Genomic DNA, 20,487 nt, shown 5'->3' with positions numbered 1-20,487 from the left:
GAGGTTGGCCCAGGATCGAACATTGTTTTGTTCTGCTGTGCATGGGGTCGCTATGAGTCGGTTCTGACTCGATAGCACCTGACAACAACAACAACATCATAGGCTTTTCCAGGGCTAACTCTTCTGAAGTTGTAAGCCTCTCTTCTGGAATCTATGTTACTCTGGAATCTTGATGAAACCTGCCCACCACAGGTGACCCTGCTGGTATTTAACATACCAATGGCATAGCTTCCAGTATCATAGCAACACACAGCCACCACTGCAGGACACACTGACAGACACATTAGACTTGAAAATAAGAGCACAAAGAACAGGTCTAGAAAAGTTTCTACAATATAAATCAGAAGACTTTTCTATGATGTATTGTAGCAGTTTGAATCAATTTGGTCAGTTATGGACAAGTAATGAACACATGATGAGGTTGCTGCTATAGTTTATAAGTTCATACAGTTTATCTCAGTTAATCCACACCACTGTCATTTGTAGTAGACACTGCTTAATTATCACTGTACAGATTTCATATTAGAGACTTAATGCATTTGATGGGTGATATAATTCTGTGTGGCTTGGTATGTGACAAGGATAGATTGTGAACATGGTGTCGAAATTTAAAATCTCAACATTTAACTGCCTTTTTCACCCTGCATACCAAAGTGCTTTTTAACAAAATAAGTAAATACATATGAAATATATAAATATGCTGAGGTAGTAAAGAATTAAAAACAAGTAGTGAGTTACAAGTAGTGGGTTAGAAGGGCTGCTAATCACAAGGACAGCAATTCGAATCTAACATGTGTATCTCGGGAGAAAGAAGACACGTGTGGCTCCCATAAAGATTTACAGCTTCAGAAATCCCATAAAGGGTCACTATGAGTTGGAACTGACTCCACAACAAACCACCACCACCAAGGAATTAAAATGATGTTGAAGCTGTTTTACACTTAGGAACATTCCATTTGGTTGACCGTATGCTTTCTTACACTCACAAGAGCAAATATCTAAAAACAGTGGTGGTTTCATATAATAAGCAATAGATTGCAAATCACAAGGTCGGTGGTTTGAGCCCACCAGTCACTCTGGGGGCGGGGGGGTGCGGAAGGTGAGGTTTTCTGCTCCTGTAAACATTAAAAATATATACATATTGTTGTTTATGTTACATGCAGTGGAGTTGGTTCCTACTCATGGTGACTCTATATGGTTCCTGAGGAATGCCTGGTGATTTTGAACCCCAACCTTGCAGCTCAAACTGCAGTCCAGTGCTTATCCAAAAGTGCCACACTGGAGCTCTCTATATATGTTGCTATTAAGCGCTATTGAGATGGGTCTGACTCACAGCAATATAGTATAGGGTTTCCAAGTAGTGGCTGGTGAGTTTGAACAAAAGGCTTTACAGCTCAAAATGACCTTGCAGACCAGTGTTTATCCTATAGTACCACACCAGGACTCCCCATATATATACACAATTGGTTTAAAATCAGGTTTAAATTAGTAAAGGTGTGTGCCATATACTAGGCAAACATTCCAAGAAACTGGATTATGTGAAGAAGAATATGCCATAAGAATTGGAGGAAGACTCGTTAACAACCTGAGATTGGCTGATGATAAAACTTTGCCTTACTGAAAGCAAAGAGGACTTAAAATACTTACTGGTGAAGATCAAAGTCCATAGCCTTTGGTAGGGGTTGCACCTCAATGTAAACAAAACAAAAATCCTCACCATTGGACCAATAAATAACTTCATGATACATGGAAAAAATATTGACACTGTCAAAGACTTCATTTTGCTTAGATCTACCATCAAAACTTACAGAAGGAGCAATCATAAACTCATACAAGGTATCGCATTTGGCAAATTTGTTGTACAAGATCTCTATAAATATGTTCAAGATCAAAGATGTCAGTTTGAGGACTAAGTTGCCCTGACCCAAGCCATGGTATTTTCAATAGCTTCAAATGCATGTGAAAACTGGACAGTGAGTAAGGAAGACTGTAGAACTCAAGCATTTGAGATATGATGGTGTTGGGAAGAATATTAAAAGTACCCCATGGTACTTCCAAAAGAACAGAAAATCTATGGAGGAAGAAGCACAGCCAGAATGCTCCTTAGAAGCTAGGATGACCAGACTTCATCTCTTATGCTTTGGACATATTATCAGGAAGGACCAGTCCCTAGAGAAAGAAATCAAGGTAAGCAAAGTTAAAGGTCAGTGAAAAAGAGGAAGACCTCCTACCAGATGGATTGGCACAGTGGCAGCAGCAATGAGCTCATGTGTAGCACTGATTATAAGGATGGCGCAGGACCAGGAAGTGGAAATGACTTGATGGCACTTAACAATAACACTAAATATATTTGTTGTTGTTGTTGTTAACTAATGTCAACTCTAGTCTGACTCATAGATGATTGGTAGAACTTCTGAGGCTTTAAATCTTAGTGGGATCAGAAAGGTTAAAATTCAGACCTTGTGGTTCACAGTACAGTGCTTATCATATACAGTCACTGTGTGTGTGTATACATATATGTATGTACGTGTGTGTGTGTGTGTATAATTGTGGCAATGATTGTGAGGTTGGCCCAGTACCAGGCAGTACTTCATTAGGTTGTGCATAGGGTCACAGACTAACAACAGTATATGTGTGTGTGTGTGTGTGTGTGTGTGTGTGTGTGTGTGTGTGTGTGTGTATACACACATATATATAAAAGAGAGTCTTGGTGTGGTTCGAATGGCAAGGCCGGTGGTTCAAGCTCATCAGCTGCTCCTCAGAAACCCTATACAGGGTCACTGAGTCATAATGGACTAAACGGCACTTAACCACAGCAGTATGCGTGTGTGCATGTGTGTGTATAATGCTATTGTTGTTAGGAGTCCTGGTGTGGTACTATAGGATAAACACTGGTCTACAAAGTCTGTTTGAACTGCAAAGTCAGTGGTTGAAGCTCACCAGCCACTCTTCAGAAACACTATACAGGGTTACTATGCGTCAGAACCAACTTGATAGAACTTAACAAGCCATGGAGTCAGTTCCACGCAGAGTGACCCTGAACAGGGTTTCCAAGGAACTGCTGGTGGGTTTGTAATGCCAACCTTGTGGTTAGCATTCCAGTGCTTATATCAGGTTACCACAATAAGACTGCACATATAGGTAAGCCCTGGTGTGGCACTGTAGCATAAGCACTGGACTGATCCCCTCAAGGTTGGCATTAGAAATCAAAAGTTCCTTGGAAACCCTATACAGGGATCGCTATAAATTAGAATGGGCTCAATGGTCCTTTCTTAAGATTTCTCATTCTTGAATCCGGTCAGAAGAAACAGTTTGTAAATGGGTACTTTTGGCTTCAAATTGGCAACACTTTTTTTTTTTTTTTTTTGCCTTCTATTTATCTTTGCAAACCTCATGCTCATTCATACAAAAATAAACCATTCAAAGTTGCTCAACAGGGATGGCATCATCAGACCTGATATTTTCAGCTTATTTTAGAAGTTCTTTACTGTTTAGAATGAACAACTGACTTCAGTGAAATAACAAGTAAACTCATGGACACAGAAATTGGAGGATACATACTTTATAGGTAGTTAAACTATGCTGCTTATGTTCAGAGTTCATTCAGATCAACAGATATATTTGTACTGAAGCAAATTTCTCTCTGGATCCAATAGGAAGTATTTCCCATCTTGGAATTACTGTACCCAAACCCAACCCAATGACACTGAGTCAAATTCAACTCATAGTGACCCTGAAGGAACAACCAGGTTGTTGCTGTTAAGAGCCTTCAAGTCAGTTCTGACTCAGAGCTACCCTGTATAGGCTATCTGAGGAGGGACTGGTGGGTTTGACCCAGTAACCTTATAGCTATCAGTCCAGTGCTTATCCTCCAGCAGCACACCAGGACCCGAGGAACAACTGTAGGCATTCGTTATAGATTGCCTTGTGCTTCTGCCAAAAAGATGCTTATGTACTAAGCGCTTTCCCTGAGAATATGATCTTGTTTGGAAATCAGGCTTTTTAGATGGAGAAGTTATTAGTTATATTAATGATATATATGAGTAGGATGAGTCCTAAATCCTTCTGAGTGGTGTTTTATAAAATAAAAATTGAGAACAGGCACAGGGGAAAGATGCCATGTGAAGATACATCTAAAAGCTAAGGAGCATGAAGAAATTTCAGGATAGGAATCCTTGGAATGGTGCTGCGGGTTAATGCACTGGACTGCAAGGTTGATTTGAACCACAAGGTCAGTGGTTCAAACTCACCAGTTGCTCCTCAGAAACCTTATACAGGGTCACTATGAGTTGGAACTGACTCAATGGCACTTACCAATAACAACAACCAGTAACATGGTGGCACTGTGGACATAAGACTGCAAGGTCAGTGGTTCAAACAAATCCACCAACAGCTACACAGGAGAAAGATTAGGATTTCTCCTCCCATGAAGAATAACTGTTTCAGAAACCCTATAAAGATCTCTATGAATTGGAATCGACTTGATCACAGTAGGTATGTGTTTTATGAGCAGCTAAAAGAGTTTCTTCTAGACCAGGAGAGAGAGAACACTGGTCCTTATCAGCACAATAAATTTGGACACCTAGCGTTCAGATCTATGAGACAAATTTCTGTTTTTTTAAGCCAATCTTTTTTGTGTATTTTGTTATGACAGTTCCAGGAAACTAAAACAGTACTGTATAGAAGAGAATGATTGTTAGGATTCTTATCGTGCAGTCAAATTTCAGATTTAGAGCATACGATCCTATTGGTTTTAAGAAACAGAGTAGTTCATGAATTTAGGTGATTGTATTTTCACATGAATAGGAATAGAAATGCTTTTAAGGATCAGGACAGACCACTAGACCCCCCAAAAAAAACTTTATGAAAATACAAACTATAAGCAAAGAGAGAAGGAGGACTTGGTTTCTCTCATCCATCTAAACGGAAGCATATAGTGTCTTCCTAACTTAACTTTTTAAAAAAATAAACAAAAATGTATTTTAATTTGGGAAGTTTCTATTTAAAAATATTTTTAAGGCAGAAAAAGGGTAAGAAAGAACATAAGGAATTAAAACTTTTTAGTTGTTAATAAGAAAAGCATACAAGGAAATACACCACTATATAAAGCACAGTTCATTTGTTTTAAGCATAGGTAGTCAGTCTTTTACAAGAATGGCTACGAAAACATAACTCTAAAGAAACTTGAGGGTACAACAAATACATGCTACACATGGATTCTGCTCCACAAGAAAGTTAAAACTATTATAGACTCTAACTCAAAATATATGTGCCTTATAGGGTTATCTCCCTTCCAAGTAGGAGAAGGAAATATTTATTGGGAAAGAGTAATTTATAGTCTGGAGTAATAGTTCATTTCTGTGAATTAAGTTTCTAGTTAGTATTCTTCTTAATTGGTAATCTTACACCAAAAACTGAAATCAAGTGTTATAATTTCTCTAAGTCTCAGTCTGTTCATATTCTATTCAGATCCAAAAATGTTTACATGAGATTTTTTTATTTCTATGGATACAAATACATTCAGATGTACCTAGTAATGCCCATGAAGAAGCTGTATACACAGTATTTTTTTTTTTAATCTGAAACAAGATTTTTCCCTAACAGTCAATTTATGGGGGAGTTTGGGTGTGGTTCTGTAAGAGTAAGCGCTCGACCACAAAGTTAGTTTGACAACTGGTTCAAACCCACCAGTCGCTCTTTGGTACAACGTCACTCTGAGTCACAACCAACTTGACCACACTCAACAACATGTGTGTATCAAGGCATCTTTGGTGTTTCCCCTGAATTATCTTTATGATATAGTGTTGTTTTAAGAAGCAGATACAATTTATTCGTACAAATACCTACTGATGTATAAAATAGTTCCAAATATGGGCTTTGGGCATAGATTGTATTAATAAAATTCCAAAATAATTATACTTTGAAAGGAGCAGACAGCACAGACCTCTCGATAAGCCCTTGAAGGATTTATTCCTGGCTCCCTGGTAATTTCTCCAGGCCAGGTGGATGGGAGTGCGAGGGAGTAGCAAAAGGCAAAATACAAATCTTCTACTTTATCCACAACAACAAAGACAATTATTCTCAAGCAAGGTTTTCCTTGCCTTCAATATGAAACATTTCAGTCCCTTGAAACACTATATATGAAGGATATAAGAAGCAGTATGTCTAATGTTCATCTGCTAATGTCCCCAAATGTCACCAAGATAATTACTTGGAAGACATTTCTGTGATGCAGCTGGATATTGTTATAGTTAATTTCAAGCCTGTCTTTGGCAAACACTTTATTTCCACCTACTTCAAACTGTGGGTACGTAATCACTTTTTCTGGAAGAATATCCACATCCCCATAGATACCTTAGCCCTTAGTTTTTTTCCACCTTACTCTACATGCTAATATCCAATGCTAAAAATAAATTTAAAAAAGAAAAAGAAGCAAAGTATTTTTATCTTCATATTTATATAGGGCCTCTTTAGAGCTGTTCCTCAGAATAATGCACACAATTTAATAAAACATGTAATTCTTTTTTTTTTAATGTAATACATTTCGACAATCCCCAAGACTCTAGATTCACAAAATGCATGCTGTCAAAATGTTTTAACTCCATAAATTCATATTCACTCTCAGAACGCAGAATACTGGCAAAGTCATTTTTTAAAACTAGCATGTATCCAAAGAATATTATATTTACAGAAAAAGAGAGAATTTTTTTTTTTTTTCCAAACTCACATGCAAACTGGAGCTTTGCCTTCCGACTGAGAACTGTCCCGAGAAGATTGGTGGCTAGGCACTGGTACGTGCCAATGTCTTGATCTGTTCTGGGGCTACTGATTGCCAAATTTCCTCCATCCAATCTGTAGTGATAATTCATGGTAAAGTCAATATCTGTGCCATTTTGCTTCCACCTTTAAAGGAAAGAAAAATCAAATGACATTTCTAACATATAGAGTGGACAGTTGTTTGTCTTAAACAACATTCAGGTATCATTTCTACTCCATTAAATAATTTTTTTAAAAATCCAGAAAAGTAATGCTAAAATGTGGAGACAATGCTACTAGTTTTATCCAAGATAGTCATTTTCACAAACTCAGTAATATCAGCAACTAGGTTATTTGAAAGATCTCTCACTCTTTTTTGGAGACAAACTTTTATGCAAACAAATATACAGAGGCACAGCATTCTTAACATAAGAAACAAAACTTAGACATTCAGTCAGTAACATTGGCCACTCTATCCCTTCAGTAACTTTTCAGATAACACCTGAGTATACCATACCTGAACACCCACAACTGATACCACAAAATTGAATGTCAAAAATGATTCAGAGCTAGAAATCAAAGAAGGGTACATTACCAACGGCAAGAAGAAAACTTCCAAAGATTTTACAAGGCCAATTTGAGACCAATAACAAAACAATAATAAACTGACTACTTTAGAACATGATTGTGTCTGATAGTCTGTTACATGGAAATCACGCTAAAAATATTTCAACAGTACTTAAAAATGTCAAACTAAAATTATACTCTAGCAAAACAAGTGCAGTTTGAGAGGCTTTTATTTTAAGAAGCAAATTCTCTTGGCTTACCTACTTACAAACAATTCTTTATTTAGTACAAGAATTAACTTGCAGTTATACAAAAAGTCATAAATAGTTTTAGAAATGTCACCTGGCCATTTTAAGAGGAAAAAATACCCAGGAATCATTTCAAATCACCTTGCATCTCCTAACTTCCCCAAATCTTCAGACACTTTGAAATACGAATACTGCAAATTGAATGTGATACATTCCTAAGCAACTGCTGTATGCAGAGGTACACACTCATTTAGGGATGGTGGTGGTGGTGGTGTGCCATGGATTCAGTTCCGACTCACAGGGACCCTGTATAGGGTTTCTGAGGCTATAAATGTTTACCAGAGCAGAAAGCCTCATCTTTCTCCCACAGAACCACTGGTAGATGCCCAAGGTGACCTTCTGATTAGCAGCAGGCTTGTAATCACTATGTGCTGCCAGGGCTGTTTATTTAGGAATACGTTGTTGTTAAGTGTCCTTGAGTAGGTTCCTACTCATAGAGACCTTGTATGTTGCTTCTGTTGACTAGCCAATGAGCTTGAACTTGCAGTCCAGTGCATTAACTGGTAGCACCACACCAGGACTCTCATTTAGGGATATTTGTTGTTGTTGCTAAGTGCATGACCCTGTATAGGGTTTCCGAAGAATGGTTGGTGAGTTTGAACTGCAAACTTTGCAGTCTAATGCTTATCACTCCATTTTGGGATACAGATATTTAAAAACTTCAGTTAATATGATCAATTATTTGGATAAATAAATAAATAAATGGCCTGTTTTTATGAAATACTGCTAACTTCCAATCTGTGATTTGAAGGTCTACGTCAGCTTTGCTATGATTCTCCACTTCATTGTTGTGTGTTGTTGTTGTCAGGTGTCATCGAGTTGGAACCGACTCATAGCGACCCCATGCACAGCAGAACGAAACAACGTTCGATCCTGGGCCAACCTCAGTACCGCTGCCACACTTGAGTCCATCAATGATGCCACCTGGATGATCCATCTCGTTGGGGGTCTTCCTCTTTTTCTCTGACCCTCCACCCTACCCAGCATGACTTCCTTGTCCAGCGACTGTTTCCTCCGGACAATATGTCCAAAGTAGGAGAGACGAAGCTTAGCCATCCTGGCCTCCAAGGAGCACCCTGGCTGCACTTCTTCCAAAACAGATCTATTGGTTCTTTTGGCAGTCCATGGCACTTTCGGTATTCTCCTCCAACACCACAACTCAAAGGCATCAATTCTTCTACGATCTTCCTTATTCACTGTCCAGCTTTCACATCCATATGAGGCTATTGAAAACACAATGGCCTGGGTCAGGCGCACCCTAGTCCTCAAGCTGACATCTCTGCTCTTCAACACTTTAACAAGTTCCTGTGCAGCAGATTTGCCCAGTGCAATACGTCATCTGATCTCTTGACTGCTACTTCCACGAGTGTTGATAGTTGATCCAAGAAGTATGAAGTCCTTGACAACTTCAATCTTTTCTCCATTGATAAGAATGTTGTTTATTGGTCCAGTGGTGAGGATTTTTGTTTTTTTGACATTGAGATGTAATCCATATCGAAGGGTGTGCTCTTTAATCTTCATAAGTAAATGTTTCAAGTCCTCTTCACTTTCAGCAATCAAGATTGTATCATCTGCATCTTCCTCCAATCCTGATGCCACGTTTTTCTTCACAGAACCCAGCTTCTCGTATTATTTGCTCAGCATACAGGTTGAATAAGTATGGTGAAAGAATACAACCCTGTCTCACACCTTTCCAAATTTTAAAACATTCAGTGTTCCCATGTTCTGTTCGAACAACTGCTTCTTGGTCTAGGTACAGATTTCTTAGAAGTACAATTAAGTGTTCTGGAATACTCATACTTCTCAATGTTGTCCATAGCTTGTCATGATCCACACAATCAAAAGCCTTTGCGTAATCAATAAAGCACAGGTAAACATCCTTCTGATATTCTCTGCTTTCAGCCAAGATCCATCGGACATCAGCAATGATATCTCTCGTTCCACGGCCTCTTCTGAATCCAGCTTGAACCTCTGGAAATTCTCTGTCAATGTATGATTGTAGCCATTTCTGTATTACCTTTAGCAAAACTTTGCTTGCTTGAGATATCAAAGAGATTGTCCGATGATTTCCGCATTCCGTTGGGTCACCTCTCTTTGGAATGGGCATAAACATTGATCTCTTCCAATCAGTCAGCCTGACAGTTGTCTTCCACTTCATACTTACTGTTAATTGCTGTAGAGTTGGTTCTGCCTCAGTGACCCTATATAAGGTTTCAAAGGAGCATCAGATGGGTCTGAACTGCCAACCTTGTGGTTCAAACTGACATTGCAATCCAGTACATTATCCTCCAGTGCCACACCAGAATGCCACTTCATATTTGTTGTTGTTAAGTGCCATCGAGTCCGTTCCAACCCACAGTCACACTGTATAGGGTTTCTGAGGAGTGGCTGGTGAGCTTGAACCTAGCAGTTCTAATTGACTTTGCTGTCCAGTGCATTTATCCACGGCACCACACCAGAAGTCCACACTTCATGCTAAGATCCTATTAAAATTGCTTGTATTTTTTTTTTTTGGGGGGGGGGGGAACAGCTAATTGTCAGAGAGAAATGTCATTTTCTTCAGAATTGTTCCAAATGTAACTGACTTTCTTAGGAGTATTCTGAAACATCCTACAAGAAGAGTTTGGCAAATGTCTAACAAAGTAGAAAACAAAAGGATGAATTTGTGTGATCTTCTACCTTATGAAAGAGTCCGGGTATGGCATTATAGGAGAAGCCCTGGACTGCTAGCTGCAAAATCAGTGGTTCAAACCCACCAGTCACTCTTTGGAAACTCTATACAAGATTACTAAGAATTGGAATAGACTTGATGGCATTTAACAACCACCTTATAAAAGATGAGAAGTGATTGACCAAACATCAAATAAAATACAAGCTTGGAACTAACTTTTAAGTTATGTAACCAATTTCTGTGTACTTCAACTGCTATTTCATAGAAAGGAATTGAAAGACAATAGGTAAACAGATAAAAAGAGTACATGCCTGTGTTTGCCTAGCCTTTCTGACAGAGTTGAGGTGTTTTGTTTGTTTGCTTTTAAGAAGAACACATATAAACTGTTTCTAATTTTCAGTGTTGCTGTTATTAAGTACAGTAGAGTATGTTCCAATTCACAGTGACCCTGTAAAAGGTTTCTGAGGAATGACTGGTGGGTTTGAACTACTGACTTTGTGGTTAGCAATCCAGGGCTCATCCTACAGCGCCATATCAGGAGTCCATTTTTCAGTGTTACAGCAAAGGAAAAAAAGTAGAAAACTTTTCCTAGACCTGTCTCAACTCCAATATTTTCTCGTCCAGCCCTGTAATTTCATACTTTGCTTACAGGGCACGATCTTTGGACCTTCATGTTCGCTTTCGTTTTCAAAGCAAAGAATATACGACACTTAGTTTGCCAGCTCTGTTTAATTTTGGAATCAATCACTGAAATAACTGCTGTCATCATTACATGTTCCTAATTAAGGTCGGTAATTGTTTTTCAACACAAATTCAAAGTTGTTGGCTTAGCTGCAGCAAATGAATTTTTCACAGTATCCCCATAATCATTCTAATCACTATGGTACAATGATTATTAAACCACGCATATAGATCAAGGGTTCAACTCCTGGTGTGGGCTTTATCCTAATTAATATGTTTAAATAAGTGGAGAAACAGTATTAATGAATGTGAGTGATTGCCACACACATGTAACTGACAGATTTGAATACCCAGGAGTGTTTTCTTCTGATTCGTAATAGAAAGTATGCTTTAAAGGAAGGCTTTAAGCATATGAATGTCATTTTAATTCCATGAAACATAATGAATGTGAACTAGTATCTTGACCTCTTGCTGGATAATACTCTTCACTATACTTAGTTAAGCAATGTGCCAAGAATATGATGACTGGGGTCTAGGTGTGCTTATTTTCCTTCAATAATATGCATGCATTTGTGTGTTTCAGTGTTTTTTAAAATTAAGTTTTGCTACAGAATTCTATGGAGTGCTTATTAAAATTCCATGTTTATGGACCCTTCCTGGACCTCTAGTATAGACAGAAAATCTAACGTTTCAATATTCCATTGTTTTTGTTATTTTTAGCTGCTGTCAGTCAGCCCTGGATTATGGTGACCCTATGCAATATGGGATCAGGCCATTGTGAGTCATAGGAGTTTATTCGTTTGTTTTGGGAGTTAGATTACTAAACCTTTCCTAGTCTGCTTTAATCTGGAATCTCTACTGAAATTTGTTCAGCAGCGTAACAACTCTCAAGTCTTCAAAGACAGATGGATGGTGGCAATAGTTGAGAGGCATTGTACAGGAAATGAACTCCGGTTTGTCTGGGTGATAATAATGCACACCATCATTTATGCCATTGCCTGTGTGAAAGAGTCTTAACACTAGCTCTAACATTCCTTTACTATGTATCCTTGGAAAACCCATCTAATTCCACCAAAAGTCAGTTTTATCGGTTACAAATTTTTCACAATAATATATATCCTGCTTTCCTTCATGGGATTGCAAAGAAAATCAAGTGAAGAAAATAAAAGGGATAGGGGACTAGGATGACTACTGTGATGATTTTCACTCATACAGGTCTGGGGATTCTGTAGACTTAAGTATGTCTTCATGACTTAGTTGTTTGTTATGTGCTTTCAAGCCCATTCCTTATGACCAAATGGTTTCCTAGACTGTAAACATTTATGGAAGCAGATTAATAGGAATTTTTTGCCCTCAGAACTTCAGGTAGGTTTGAACTGCTGACATTTCAGTTAGTAGCCTAACACTTTAATCATTGTATAACCAGGGATTTTTATGGCTAAGGTTGTTGTTGATAAGTGCCATCAAGTTGTCTAAGACTCACAAATGTCCTATGTAAGATTTCCAAGAGCAACTGGTGGATTTGAGTCAACAACCTTATACTTAGCAGCCCAGTGCTTTTCCTTCAGTGGCACACCAGGACTCCATGACTAAGATTGTTGTTGTTAACTCCTGTTGAGTAGGTTCCAATCATCAGAGGGGGCTCTTTAATTTAGTCAACTTTATCCAAAACTAACATGGTGTTGTTCTTGTGGAGAGCCATTGAGTCAGTTCCAACCCATAGCGACCCTGTATAGGGTTTCCAAGTAGTAGACAGTAAGCTTGAACCACTGACTTTGTGGTTCTTACTGACTTTTGCAGTCCAGCACATTAGCCCAGAGCACCACATCAGGACTCCATGACTAAGATAAAGTAGAATAAATTAAAGAAAAGAGCCTCCTTTGATGATTGGACCAAAGAGAGGTATAACAAATACCTCTTTGATAATGAAAGATACAGAGAGTGGAACCCAAGTGGAAATGATTTGTGTGTGTGTTGTTACATCTCCCTAAATAAAATATATGTTCTGAGTTGAAACTAAACTCATTACTAATTGATTTTTCTAGACCTTGTGTGTTAATTTCATGCATCAATGTGGCTATATTATGGCGTCACTTGTTTGATCAAACACTAGTCTTAATGTTGCTATGAATGCATGTACATGTTAGGTGCTGTAGGATATGCACCAGGTGCTACAGCACCTAACATGTACAGGGTCACTAGGAGTCAGAACCACCACTTGTCTGTCATTTTGTCATACTGTGGTGGCTTGTGTGTTGTTGTGATTCTGGAAGCTATGCCACAGGTATTTTAAATACCAGCAGGGTGACCCACAGTGGACAGGTTTCAGCTGAACTTCCAGATGAAGACAGACTACGAAGAAGGAGAGATGGACTATTTCTGATTATTTAGTCCCTGAAAACCTTATGAATAGCAGTAGAACACGGTCAGCACCAGATTACTGAATACTGAAACATGATGGAGAGTACCAGAATATTGCAGATATAGTGTCAGAAGATGAGCCTCTGAGGTTGGAAGGCACTTAAAATGCAACTGGGGAAGAGCTGCCTCTTCAAAATGGGGTTAACCATGATGATGCAAAAGGAATAAAACCCTCAGGACCTTCATTGGCTGAAGGTGCACAACTCAAAAGGAAGAGTAACAGCTATAAAGACCCATTAAGAATTAGAACATGGAATGTGTGAAGTATGAATCTAAGAAAATTGGAAATTATCAAAAATTTAATGGGATGTATAAACATCATATCCTAGTCATTACTGAGCTGAAATGAACTGGTATTTCCTATTTTGAATCTGATAATCATATGGTTTACTATTCAGGGAATAACAAATTGAAGTGGAATGGTGTTGTATTCATTATCAAAAAGAATGTATCAAGAGAAGTCATGAAGTACAATGCTGTCTGTAATATGAAAATATTCACATGCCTACAAAGACTAGTTAATGCAACAATTATTCAAATTTACACACAAATCATTAAAGCCACTGATGATGAAATTGAAGAATTCTATCAACTTCTTCAGCCTGAAATTGATCAAACATGCAATCAAGATGCATTGACACCACTCTGGAACAGCTAGAGCAATAGAAGACACATCTTCAAAGAAAGATCAGCAGAAAAAACCCTAAACAAAAATAGCAGTTATGTTTGGCTACTACAAGAATAAGCAAGCTGTTTGCTGGAAAGCCATCAGGTAAGCAATCAACTTCCTTCAGGACAAACCCCCCCCCCCCCCCAAAAAAAAAAATAAAAAAAAAAAAAAAAGCGAAAGAGGATAGAGAGACCCCCTCTAAAACTGAAACTCATCTGGAACACATGAGCAGGCATGTAAGCTTGCTGGCAACTAACTACATTGGTCTACTGGTGATTGGAAGAGGGGGAAAGGCAGCAATGAAGAAATGGGCTGAGTTAAACCACATTCCAAAGACTCCCATTGTCCTGGAGAAGAGAGAGAGAAGTGGAAGGGATGGTTGGTCTGAAGTGTGGTGAGACCTGGGGACTCTTGAGCCCATGGGCAAGGACATAGCCATGGATGGATAGAACTGAGAGTGAAGCACCCAGTTTATATGAAGTGAGGTGAGATGCACAAGAACACTCAAACTTGCAGATAGTATCCATTTGACCTAACCTCAATGGCTTGATAATCAAAACTCGACTAGAGGAAGATTACAAAAAAAAAAAAAAAAAAAGATAAAAGAAATGAAGATAAATTGCTACAATTTGATGAAATTGACCTATATTCATGGATGTAGTAGCTCAAAATAACAACAGAGAGGGAAGGAGTCTTCACATAAGTATCAGTGCCATCACCTCTGTATACATGGTAGATAGGGGAGGGCAACTTAGACATTGGATACCTAAAATGAAGGCGTGATAAAGGCATGAAGTGACTTGCTAACAAGTTTTCAAGAAGGAGTTTAGTTTAAGAGTGTACAGGGGAAGATAGAGTCCCCACTGAATAACTGAATACTTTTTATCTTGTCTAGACAGGTCTGGTGAAAAGAGATGGGGATAAGATTCTTATGATTTAATAGTGAGTAATTATTATCATGACTAATTGCAACTGTCACAATTGTAAAGGTAGAAGTTTTGTAACAAAAATGGGGGAGTAGTTAATATTACAGTCCAGCAACAGAGGGCCCTAGTACCATCAAGGGAGAAGGGCACAAGTGGAACATGAGACCTTATCCAAAGAAGCAAAGACACCAGAGATGGGGACATGGAGAGAGGATGCAGCTGAGGACTCTAGATTCATGGAAAGAGAGGGACTGAGAGCTGGTGGACAAGAGGCAGACTTGCAGAATGTGCCCTTTGGTGGTTTAAATTATTATATGTGCTTGAGTGTTAAAATAAAAATAAATAAATAAATAAAGAGCTAAAATGAATAGAGAGAAATACTGTTAACTGATGGTACTTGGAGGGGATTATAATCAATGCAATGAAAGAAAGTATATGATTTGTTTAATGTAAAACTGATGATCTGCCCTGTAAACTTTCAGTCAATTCACAATGAAACTTAAAAAACAAAACACGTATTCATAATTTTTGGCCATTGGAACTCAAAGTTTGGAAGCAAAGACAAAGGATCAGTAGCTGAAAAACATGGCCATGATTATATAAACAGTGCAGGTGATTGCATGATAGAATTTTGCAAGATCAATGAGCTCTTCAATGCAAATATCTTTTTAAAACAACATAAAAGATGAATATACATTTGGACCTCACTAGATGGAATACACAGAAATCAAACTGACTACATGTGTGGAAAGATATGGTAGAAAAGCTCCATATCATCAGACAAAGCAAGGCCAGGGACAAATTTTGTAACATACCATCAATTGTTCATGTGCAAGTTCAGGCTAAAGCTAAAGAAAATTAAACCAAGCCCACAAGAAGCAAAATGTGACCTTAAATTTATCCCACCTGAATTTAGAGATCATCTGGAGAACAGAATTGATGCATTAGACACTACTGACAAAAGACCAGAAGAGTTGTGTGATGATGTCAAGAATATCATACAGGAAGAAAGCAAAAGGTCATTGAGAAGTTAAGAAAGAAGGAAAAGACCAAGATGGATGTCAGAAGAAATTATGAAATGTGGTCTTCAGTGTAGAGATACTAAAGCAAATGGAAGAACTGAGGAAGAACAAGAACTGAACAGAAAATTTCAAAAGTCAGCTGGAGAAGACTAAACCAAATATTATAATGACATGTGCAAAGACCTGGAGTTAGAAAACCAAAACGGATGAACATACTCAGCATTTTTCGAGTGAATTGAAGAAAAAATTCAAACCTCAGCTTAGAGTATTGAAGGACTCTATGGACAAATACTGAGAGATGCAGAAAACATCAAAAGACGATGGAAGGAATACACAGAGTCACTGTAACAAAACGAAATGGTTGATGTTTAAACATTTCAAGAGGTAGCATATGATCGAGAGTCAATGATCCTGAAGGAAGACGTCCAAGGTGCACTGAAGTCATGGACAAAGAACAAGGCACCGGGAATTGGTGGAATATAATATGAAATCATTCAACACACTGGATGTGGCACTGCAGGCACTCACACATCTATGCCAAGACATTTGGAAGACAACTACCTGGCCAACTGACAGGAAGCAACGTGTACGTGTCCATTCCGAAGAGAGGGGACAAAAGGGAATGCGGAAATCATCAGCAATGTCATTGATACCCACGTGAGAAAAGTTTTTAAGTTAATACAAGAACAGCTGCAAACATACATTAAAAGAGAACTTCCAGAGGTGCAAACCAGATTCAGAAGAGGATGTCGAACAAGGGAGATCATTGCTGATGTCATATGGATCTTGGCTGAAATCAGAGAATACCAGAAAGATGTTTACATGTGCTTTATTGACTATGCAAAGGCTTTTGATTGTGTGGATCAAGACAAGCTATGGACAATGTTAACACTACGCAGAATGAGTATTCCAGAACACCGAGGAACATGAGGTAGCTGTTCAAATAGAGCAAGGAAACACAAAATGGTTTGAAATTGGAAAGGTGTGTAGCACAGTTGTATTCTTCCACCATATTTAATCAGCGTGCATGATGAGCACATAATACAAGATGCTGGATATTATGATGAAAAAGTGGCATCAAGATTGGAAGAAGGCTCATTAACAACCTGGGATATCTGCAGATGATACAATCTTGCTTGCTGAAAAGGTAGAGGACTTAGGACTTAAAATACTTGCTGATTAACCTCAAGGACCACAGCCTTCAGTACGAGTTATATCTCAATGTAAAAAAAGCAAAAATCATCACCAATGGACCAATAATCAAAATTCTTATCAACAGAGACAAGGTTGAAGTTGTAAAAGACTTCATTTTCTCAGCTCAACCATCAACACTCATGAAAGCAGCAGTCAAGAAATCACATGGTGTATTGCATTGGGCATATTTGCTGTACAAGGCCTCTTTAAGGTGTTGAAGAGCAAAGATATCAGTTTAAACACTTAAGGCGTGCCTGACCCAAGCCATGATATTTTCAATAACCTCGAGTTGGACAGAAGAATTGATGCATTTGAGTTACGGTGTTAGAGGAAAATACTAAAAGTACCATGGACTCCCAAAAGAACAGAGATCTGTGTTGGAAGAAGTATAGCCAGAGTGCACCTTGGAAGTCATGATAGCCAGATTTTGTCTCTCATATTGTTCATATAGTTAGAAGGGATCTGTCTCTGGAGAAGGATATCATGTATGGTAAAGCAGAGGGTTAGAGAAAAAGAAGAAGAGCCCAGATGAACTGGCAGAGTGGCAGCAAAAATGGGCTCAAACGTAATGATTGTGAGGTTGGCCCAAGACCAGACATTGTTTAGTTCTGTTGTGCATAGGGTTGCTGTAAATTGATACCAACTCAATGGCAGCTAACAACAACTAGTCAGAACCAACTCAAAGGCACTTAACAACAACAACAATATTTAGCAATGTTGTTTATTTTATAGGAATTCATATATGCTTTCTTTTCTTATACATCTCTGTCCAACAACTATAATCAATCAAATTAGGTCTCAAAAGCAGACTTACAAATATATTAGATGTTCCTGAAAGGTATGACAAGACCATTTTTCAAATACACTCATTATTTAAAAACAACAACAACAAAAATTTCAGATTATTTAAGAACAACAAAAGTGAAAAACTTGTAAAATGTATTATGTGGATGATGTACCTGTAATAGACGGGTTTCATTTGTTTGAGTCTTCCTAGTGTGGCACTATGAGACCATTGCTGGACTGGAAACCATAAGGTCAGCAGTTCAAACCTACCAGCTGCTCCTCAGAAACCTATGTAGGGGTTGTCTATGAGTTGGAACCAACTCAATGGCCCTTAACAACAACAAAGCTAAAAAAAAAAAAAACAAAAAAAAAAAAAACAGTTGCCATGGGTTTGACTCTGGTTCATAGAGACACATGTATGCCAAAGCAGAACTGATTTCCAACCAGTTTTCAAAAAGCCAGGCCTTTGGGTGAGCTTTATTTTCCCACTTTTCTATTACCAGCCTAGTGTGTGAACCATTTGCATCATCCAGAAACTCTATCCTACAGATACATAAGCTCTAATCAGTCTAATGAGAAGACTTGGTTCCTCATCTCTTTTGTTGTGAAAGAAAATATTGACAAAATACAGTATTAAAAAGAATTGATTTTAGTTCCGTGCATTTAACTCATTTAGCTAACTAATCTGCAATTTTAATACCGAATACAGGTATATATCAGCATTCTTTTTTACCAAAACCAGTAAAATTAGGCAAGACCATCTTACTTTGCCAAAATGTACTGAAATTGTTATTATTTATATGCGTTTGTTGATTTAATTTCAGTGGACATTTTTAAAAGAAAATGTTAACACCCAAAAGGACGACTCCGGGTGCGGTGCTGTAGGATCAGCACTGGACTGCAAACCACAAGATGACAGTTCAAACCCACCAGCTATTCATTGGAAACCCTATACAGGATCTCAATGAGTCTGAACTGACTCAACAATACTTAAGAATAACAACAACAACAAAGTCACATAATCATTTTCATGCATTTTTTTCTAAATCTCCCTGTATTTACATGGCATTTGCAGGTTGTACCAATAAAGTATTCTTATCATTTACTCTCCTGGTATGGCATTGTAGGATCAGCACTGGACTGTGAATGACAAGGTTGGCAGTTCAAACTCACTGGTCGTACTTCAGTAACCCTATAAAAGGTCACTATGAGTTGGAACTGATTTGAAGACACTTAACAACATTTATTTACACTAACGTACCTTACGCATAGGAGCTCTGGTAGCACAATGAGTTACGAGCTAGTTAGCAGTCTGAATTTGACAGCCACTCAAAAGAAGGTTTTCTGCTCCCGTCTGGAGTCCTGGTGTGGTACTGTGCATTAATGCGCCAGACTGCAAAGCCGTTTGAACTACAAGGTCAGTGGTTCAGGCTCACCAGTCGCTCCTTGGAAATCCCTATACAGGGTCGCTATGTGTCGGAACTGACTCGACAGCACTTAACAACAACAACAACGATTTACAGCCTTGAAACCCTACACAGAATTGCTATGAGTAGGAACCGACTCCATGGCACACAACCACCACCACCTTACACATACATATGTTTTTTAATGTGTGAATTCCATCTACGGTATTGATCAAATTCTGCCTTGAGTGCAAACTTGCACTAAAATAAACTTTCTTGTTACTATTCCATGAATAATAAATGAAAATCTATTATAATTTGAGGCTATCAACCAAATCTCAAAATTGTCTTTTTGTCTTAATAGTACATAGCTGTCTTCAACAACCTTTACAAAATCAGGGCTTCTTTCTTGGATAATAGGGCAAAAAAGGTGGGATCAAAGAATTTTATCTGAGAAAACATGTTCGTGTCTTCATCAAACATCTTTCAGGGGAATATTTTCACACCCATTGTAAATACAAAAGTCAAGGCAGTAGTCTCAAGTTGGTAAGGGGGACAGAATGAAATGGTAGTTTGGAGTCTTTCACATTTGGAAAACAAACTTTCCTGCCCTTCCCTTCCCTTTGCCTCTCTCTTTCTTTCACTCTCTTTTTCATTCTATTGGCTTTGCATGGCAATAACCTCATGGATATATGTTCTAAGTAAACCTATTCCCTAACAACAGTAAGAGTAAAGGTTCCCTTTGGGGAAGGACAAGGTTTATTATGTATGTGATAAGTATTAGGAGGGCACACTTTCAGGGACTGACAGTGTTCATATGATTATTTGCATTTCAGGCACACAGCTGTATGTTGTTGTTAAGTGCGTTGAATCAATACTGACTCATCGTAAACCTGTATAGGGTTTCTTTAAGAGCGATGGTAGGTTTGAATCACCTACCGTCTACTTAGCAGTCCAGTGCTTATGCTATAATATAGGACATAATTATGAAAAAAATTCATTCAGCTGTACTCTTCTAATTATTTCATTTTAAGCACTTTGTTGCATATATGGATTACCTCAATATTTAAAAAAGTGAA

General features: G+C 38.2%; 1 protein-coding gene across 3 annotated transcripts in view; it reads right to left on the bottom strand.

The window, feature by feature from the left end:
* Positions 1-20,487, bottom strand: part of CNTN6 (contactin 6) — a 606,070-nt gene that overhangs the window by 317,466 nt on the left and 268,117 nt on the right. For all 3 annotated transcript variants that reach the window (XM_006868658.1, XM_006868659.1, XM_006868660.1), the window contains one exon: positions 6,728-6,903. In XM_006868658.1, coding sequence (XP_006868720.1) covers positions 6,728-6,903 — 176 coding nt within the window. The remainder of the gene's footprint in view (positions 1-6,727; positions 6,904-20,487) is intronic.

Source organism: Chrysochloris asiatica, unplaced genomic scaffold (assembly GCF_000296735.1).
Source record: "Chrysochloris asiatica unplaced genomic scaffold, ChrAsi1.0 scaffold00121, whole genome shotgun sequence".
Classification (NCBI taxonomy): Eukaryota; Metazoa; Chordata; class Mammalia; order Afrosoricida; family Chrysochloridae; genus Chrysochloris; species Chrysochloris asiatica.
This window is presented reverse-complemented; position numbering and strand designations above follow the sequence as displayed.